We start from the raw sequence: 7,634 nt of genomic DNA, 5'->3' as shown, positions 1-7,634 counted from the left end.
CACCTTCCAGACTCCTCACTGAAACCAGCATCTCTCAGAAACTGGCTGCACTGGCTGCTATCTGAGGCCCTTCAAGGAACTACACGGGAAGGAAAGGCCTCATCTCCATCCAATAAAAGAATGAAGAAGACACGCTAGAAATAGTTTATAATCAAAAGATGGAAAAATCTCAGTCTTTAATATGAGAAATGGTCCTTACCCTATACCATGAAATTCTAAAGCACAGCCCTAGGGTCACATTTGGCTAATAGACATATGTTGGTTAGTCTACCCAGTTGTTTGTTTTTTAAAAATTGAATGGTTTACCTATATTTACAGACTGGGGAGTTCATATAAAAATCTAGGTTTCTGGCTTTCATGAAAAATGGGACGATCCAGTCATACTGGGAGCTTTGCTACTTGGCAACAACTGGCTGGAGTAGAGAGGCAGCCACTCCCTTTAGATAGTCTACACTCTGTTTCCCACAGTCTTTAAGCCAGCTACTAACTATTCACCTTAGCTGCCCACCCCTGTAGTTACCTGAGTTTTCAACACCTGTTCTAAAGCAAAAGGAAAGAAACGAGGCCCCAAAGAAAGATGGCCAACTTCCCGGTGCGATCTGTGTTGGTGGGCTGATAAATGAGCTTGTTTAGAGAAAACTGGAAAGATCTTCCTTCCTCACCCACCTGTGAGTCTTTGCTTTGGCTGTCCCGGACCTGGAACAGGTTCTTCCAAATCACACCCAGCTCAAATCAGCATCCTTCCTGATGCACTCCAGCTGACTGCCATCTCTCCCGCCTCTGAACAGCCTGCACCACTCACTGGAGCGCTTTGCATTTTCAGTCGACTGGTTCAGGTGTACAAACCTAGAAGGCAGAGGCTGAGGCTTCTACCTCGCTGTATCCCCTCAGAGGGCAGATGAATACGGAGCTGAGACGAAAGATGTTCAAAGGGCATTTGTCAAACACTTGGCTTACAAGTATAGAAGAGAGGCATTGCAGAGGCATTGGTAAGTCAATTTCTGACGCTATTATTTACTGTGTGAGTAGGCTGGACAAAGTTACTGAGGCTTCATTTTCCGCAACTATAAAATGGGGAGAACACCACTCTCCATCACAACGAGTTGTTGGGAAGACTCGGTGATAATGCAGATAAGGACCTGGTTCGGGCATCAAGTCCTTTGTGCCGTCCTGGGTTCCGCGGTCTCGGCACCACCGCGCCAGGCTCCACGCGGGTTCCGCCTGCTAGTCGGGCCCGCCCACTCCTCCAAGGGCGGCCAACTCCGGGGGAGGAGTGAAATGAATGAGCCAGGCCAGCCGGAAGAGAGGCCGATCCAGGTGGTTTTGCAGGAGAGGGAGGTCCGGAAGGGAAAAGGAATACTCCAGGGCCGCTGTGCCTGGAGCCCGCCCCACCCACGGCTGCGTCTGCCAGCGCCGCCCGATCCTTTCCCGCCCGCGTGGGTTCGCGGCGGCTGAGGCCGGTCGTGCCGGCCGGAAGCGGCTCCGCGCCGGCCGGAAGCCCCGCCCCCCCGAGGGCCAGTCCGCAGACGCCGCGGCGGGAAGAAACCTTACTCCGTTTCCCGGTTACGAAGGCTGTGTTCCGGAGTCCTGCCCAGCCTGCAGCGTGCTCGGCGGAAGCTGCGGTGAGTGAGATCACTGAGGTGATAGCTGGGGCCGGGCCCAGATGCGACCCTTGGCTAAGCCAGACACTAACTCAGGTCTCCGGCGGCGGCAAAATTGGTCACCTATTTCCACACGTTGTCGTAAAGGCTCCAAGATAAGTAAATGCTCGCCTCCAGCCTGGAAAGTAAACCCCATTCATCGTCCTACACGTTTAAATGCTTAAGTCTAGAGTGAGGAAGGTGTTGCCAACAATTACTCTGTGCACGGAATCGCTTAATCCTCTAGGAGAAACTGCATTTTAGGTGAGCACTTTTTGCTTCAGATTGTAAGCTAAAGATTCGTTTTGGTCTAACAGCACTCACACAACATCAGTGCAGAAAACAAGGTTGTAAAGGGGGTCCTCGGATATTCAGCTTTACCCCAAAGTGCTGCTGCCTCTGTAAAAGAAAATCACTATTTTATCAGTCCCGATCTCGGAATATTGTTAGAAAGCATTTCAATCATTAAAGAACTGATGCTTGGGACTTCCCTGGTCGCGCAGTGGTTAAGAATCCGCCTGCCAATGCAGGGGACACGGGTTCGAGCTCTGGTCCTGGCAGATCCCACATGCTGCAGAGCAGCTAAGCCCGTGCGCCACAACTACTGAGCCTGTGGTCTAGAGCCCGCGCTCCCCAGCGAGAAGCCACCGCAATGAGAAGCCCAAGCGTAGCAACGAAGACCCAACGCGGCTAAAAATAAATATTTTTTTTAAAAAAAGAACTGATGCTCAAAGTTGGTTAAAAAACCAACTCTCTCTAAACAGTACTTTTCATTACTGGAATCAAGCCACAAGATAAGGGTAGTCCGCCCCTAGATAGCTAACATCACCTGAACTTCCCTGAATACTGACCCACCGAAATCTAGTCAGCGTCTCAAAGCACCACACATAAACAAAGACTCTTCATTTTAACAGTTTTTAATGAAAGTTGTAAACAAGATCACTTCACTCCTGCATCTTCTCAATTGTTTCTTCCTTATATTTGCCCTTTTCCTTCCCTACTTGGCGAGACTTGGCTTTACGTTCGAGGATCTTTTTGCGGTCTTTGTCCAGTTTTAGTCTGGTGATAACCACCTGCAGACAAATAAGAAAAAATGCTCCTGAGCTTTAAACAATTACCAACACAGAACACATGGGAAGCCCAACATTCAGTGCCATTCCCCACACCTGTGGGAGTGGATGCCTAAACACTGAAGCGCCAGAAATGACTCTTTACCCCCAAACCTGGCTTAAATTTAAACGTTCACTAATGCTCAGCCAACAAAGGAGAAGGCAACGTGGCACTGGTGGTTCTTCTCACGTCCTCTTCTGTGCTTTATTAGAAAATCAGCTTTTTCTACTGCAAAACGTTTCGGCTATTCCACTCCTCTCAGTTTTACAAGCTAACAAAGTCATACACGTTTTTGTTTCTATAGTAACGTTAGTACCACAAGGTTGGAAATTAAATGTAGCCTTCACACATGCTTCAACCTGCAAAACCTTTAGTGAAGTCATAGAACAGACCTTATTCCAACAGACTTGTCACTAAAGACACCCAGATTATGATAAATTTTAGTCTTAGAGAGGAAGGTGAGGGAAGGCAAAGACAGCACTGAACAAGGTCTGGAAATATAGCATAGCGACCAAAAGACAATCTCCACCGCCATGGAGGTTATATCTAATATGAGATGGAATGCTGGAGGACAGGGGCTAAATCATAATCGAGATCAGGCAAAGCCTCATGGAAAGGTCTATATTTGAACAGAGACCTGATAAGAAGGGTAGAGTATTCCAAACAGAAGAGCAAGCACAGAAGTCCAGAGGCAGAAGAACTTCTAAGTTTAACAGGTGTGTTTCTCAAATTTGAGTGTGCCTGGAGGGCTTATTAAAATAGACCCCTGGGTCCCACCCCCAAATTCTGCTTCAGTAGACCTGGGAACAGAATGTACAATTCTATGAAGTTGCCAGGTGATCCTGCCAACCAGCAGACACACTGAGTAGCATGGCTGTAGGAACAGTAAAGAGGCCAGTGGACTAGAACACGGAGAGTGGAATAAGGTGACATCAAGAAGTAGCTGGTGATGGGACTTCCCTGGTGGCGCAGTGGTTAAGAATCCGTCTGCCAATGCAGGGGACACGGGTTCGAGCCCTGGTCGGGGAAGATCCCACGTGCCGCGGAGCAATTAAGCCCGTGTGCCACAACTACTGAGCCTGTACTCTAGAGCCCACGAGCCACAACTACTGAAGCCCGTGTGCCGAGAGCCCGTGCTGTGCAGCAAGAGAAGCCACCGCGATGAGAAGCCGGTGCACCACAACGAAGAGTAGCCCCCATCGCTGCAACTAGAGAAAGCCTGTGTGCGCTGCAAGGAAGACCCGATGCAGCCAAAAATAAATAAATAAAAAGAAGTAGTAGCTGGTGATCAGTCTTGTAGGCCACTCAGATGGTAACAACATTCTGGATACAATGTGACAGCAGTCAACAGGTCTTATCGACTCATGTGGGGTGTATAATAATGACATTTTGGCCTGAGCCATTAGGACAAAGCTGCCACACACAGTGACAGTAACAAACTACAAGAAGGTTCAAGGATAAAACCAGGAGTTTAAACATGTCAGGTATGAGATACTGATTGGGTATCCAAGTTGACATGCAAACTAGTCAACTGGATATTGAGGTTTGTCTGGAATAAGAGATGAAGATGAGCCACAAAGAGGGAGATCAACTGTCAAATGCTGCATTAAGTTCACAAAACACTAAGAACTGGTCACTGGATTGGTGACTTTGACAACGGCTCATCTAGTTGGGGGCAAAAATAAGACTGTAGTAAAGAATGGGAAAGTCTTCGCTCTTAAGAGATACACACTGACGTAATTAGAGGTGAAGTGCCACGATGTTTGTAATCCACTAGTGGGCAGGGCAAAGGGCAAAGAAAATGGAGGTTGTGAATTCTAGGTGAAAGATACGCAACAGCTGTACTAGTCTTGCAACTTTCCTGTAGTTTGAAGATTAGATTTGTAGTGCCAACCCAAGATCTTAAAGAAACGAACACCTCATTATCTGAATAGGCACCAAGCACATTTATTACCTTTATATTAAACATATTTTTTTAATTGAGAGAAATTAGACAGCAGTATTGGAGAATTCACATTAAAGTCCAGGACATGAGAATCAGACCATTATCTTCTATTTTGGCTTAGATACCACTATCAATGGGATCTAGACCCTGAGGTCCAGATTTTTTCCATCTGCAAATGACTTAATACCTACTTTGCAGGGCTGTAAATGTGCCTTACTGTTTACTCAATTCTGTTTAATACACAGGGTATCAGCTCCATATTATCTAAAAACTACCCAATTTCCTGTATTTTAAGATCTATTCATTTTTAGATTGATCGATCAGCTTACTAATAGCTTTTAAGGAAAAGGTACATTAAATACACATACAAAATAACTGTTAAAATTTCCTTCTCCCCTCTCAAGCATTCTTAAAAACACCCACCTTGCTGGGGTGAATGCCCACGTGGACAGTTGTGCCATTAGCCTTCTCCCGCTGCACTCGTTCAATGTAGATGACATACTTCTTCCTGTAAACCTGGACTACTTTGCCAATTTGCTGCCCTTTGTAGTGCCCTCGTACAACCTAAATGCAAATTCAAAAATAAAAGATATATGTGGTTAAAAGAATATTAAACTTGAAAATCAGGAAACCTATGAATCAGGTAAACATCATTCACGTTATCAGATATACAGGATCTTCCAATTTTGAAAGACCTAATCATTAATGGAAATGTGCCAATAATTCTATCTCTGGCTTCAATTAACCTGGAAATAAACTATGCTCCATATAAATCTACAGTGATGGACAGTGCATCCTACAACTGATGACCCACCAGCAGTGGTGGGCTTGTTAAAAGGTTAAAAACGAGGAACAAGCCCACCTTGGTTTTTTGTACCGAGTTGACAAGGAAACTGTCACTCCATCTCGAAGGGAACAACAGGCCATAAATATTAAATTCACAACCCATTAAAGGGCCCAACTAAGTGCCAAAGAGTGGGCAGCAGCTAATATTTAAGGAAACATGCCACTTCTTTCCCTGAGGTTAACTAACATCGTTCTGTACCCGCAAGTCCCAACGACCCTCAGCTTGCCAAAGTGCTTCTGAACAGATGTTTCTTCCCAGTTGGAGAAAGCAGAGACTGCCTCCAAAACCTACTGGCAATTTTAGCGCCAGCACAGGAGCGACAAATGGCTATTCATCTCATGAAATGCTGGTAACATGTCAGCTGCTCTAGAGACTGCTTGAATCTTAATCACTAGCTGCAAGTTACAGCTAAGAAACATTAATAGACATTTTCACTTAAATAGACTTGACAACTTATTTACTGGTACTCTCAAACAATCATATGAAACTACAGCTCACTTGTAACATATATGGATTTTGATTCAGGCACAGAATTGTTTACTGGTCCTCAAATGCCTCTCCAATGCCCAAACACACCCAGAAAAAGATAACTCCAAACTAAGCTTCTGGTTCCAAACCCCCTTTCTTCTGTTTAATTATGACTGCATCTGACGCCTGAGACAACTGATTTTCACCAAAGTGTAAAGGTGAAGAAAGCTACGTGCTTTTTGTTTGGTCCCCAGCGCAACTCCTTTTGCAATGCTGTTCTGGGAGCCAATGTCTCAGATGTATCGCTCTCAGAATGCAATCCATCGTCTGTGCCTAACGTGCGGGATATTCGCCAAGATGACCTGAACACGGCACATACCTGAACTTCATCATCCTTCCGGATGGGCATGGATCGGACATTGTACTTCTGTCTCAGCTCTTTAGAAAGAGGGGAAGACATAATTTTCCTGCGAATGTGGGAAGGCGCATTGAAATGCCTTTTCCGGTTCTTGCTTCGGTCAGAAGTCACAAAGGGATTGAACTTCATTTCGGCTAAATAAAAAGTTAAAAGAGGTGTAAACTCTTAAATGACCAAATCTCAGTTTACAAACAAGTAACTGCAACAATTTCATCTGGAAAGTTCAGAATGCTCACAAAAGCTGTCACATTCTTTAACTTCATCAAAAACTGCTTGTAGTGAACTGCTTTACTGGGATGTTTTCTGTATTTGCTTATGGAACAGAAGAACGTTCCATTACCAACACACCTGTTGTAATTAAACTTTTTGTTTACACTCTCAAACGGCATAACCACTGCGTAAGAAAGCTAAAACAGGCCTTATATTTCCGCTGAATTAGGGCAAAGCAGACTGACAATTCAACATCACATCACGTTTTAGAAAGACCAACCAACGTTAATCTGCGAACTTCAGCGTGAACACATTTAGCCCCATCCCAAATGAATGAAATCAGGCCCTCATCCCGAACCTGGAAAATGCACATAACTCGGGTCCAAAAAGCCTTCCAATGGGCGAGCGCCGTCTGAAAGTTCAGTAGATTTACCAAGAAGTTATCCTGAGACCATTCTTTAGGAAACTACACTGCCCAGACTAGACTCCATCACCATAGGCCTTCTCCCCTTCAGCTCCCGTTTCGAAGTCCCCAAATCCTCTTTCCTCCTCCCTTCCCCACCCCGGCGGGCCTTGAGCTAGGAGAAAGGTCGAGACCATCCTGGCCCCCCTTCCCGGCTGCTACTCGGCCACCGGAACAGTATCGGGGCCCCCGGGGTCGAGATACACCGTGCCCGTGAACGGATGGCTGCGGATTATACGCGTTGTCCCGGCAAACTCACCCGTTGGCGCTTCAGCGATGGCCACAAAAGGGAAGAAATCCACACACAGCTTCCGGTTTTGTAAGTTTCCGGAAGGTCTCGCGAGACCGATGTTTCTTGGAGCGAGAGAGGCGCAGAGTTTGAACGCGGACGGAAAACTGGGGAAGAAATTGATCACTAGCGTCATCTCGTGGCTCGGAGGGGAACTGCAGAGCCCTTCTCCAGGTCCTGGTGCCTTCCGTGGGAGCTCTGGGTTCTGCAGCTGCGTCCTCTGGGAACGGTGGTTCCCGGGCAA

At 46.2% G+C, this 7,634-nt stretch overlaps 1 protein-coding gene across 1 annotated transcript; it reads right to left on the bottom strand.

Annotated features, from left to right (window-relative positions):
* Window positions 1-2,541: 2,541 nt before the first annotated feature.
* Window positions 2,542-7,426, bottom strand: RPL26 (ribosomal protein L26). Its single transcript, XM_082679888.1, has 4 exons — window positions 7,361-7,426; window positions 6,390-6,562; window positions 5,119-5,259; window positions 2,542-2,713 (listed from the first exon to the last, which is right to left on the bottom strand). Exons 2-4 carry the CDS (start codon window positions 6,555-6,557, stop codon window positions 2,585-2,587), a joined length of 438 nt encoding a protein of 145 aa, XP_082536014.1. The 5' UTR covers window positions 6,558-6,562; window positions 7,361-7,426; the 3' UTR covers window positions 2,542-2,584.
* Window positions 7,427-7,634: the final 208 nt, after the last annotated feature.

This window comes from Grampus griseus, assembly GCF_964374135.1.
Source record: "Grampus griseus genome assembly, chromosome: 20".
Taxonomy (NCBI): domain Eukaryota; kingdom Metazoa; phylum Chordata; class Mammalia; order Artiodactyla; family Delphinidae; genus Grampus; species Grampus griseus.
This window is presented reverse-complemented; position numbering and strand designations above follow the sequence as displayed.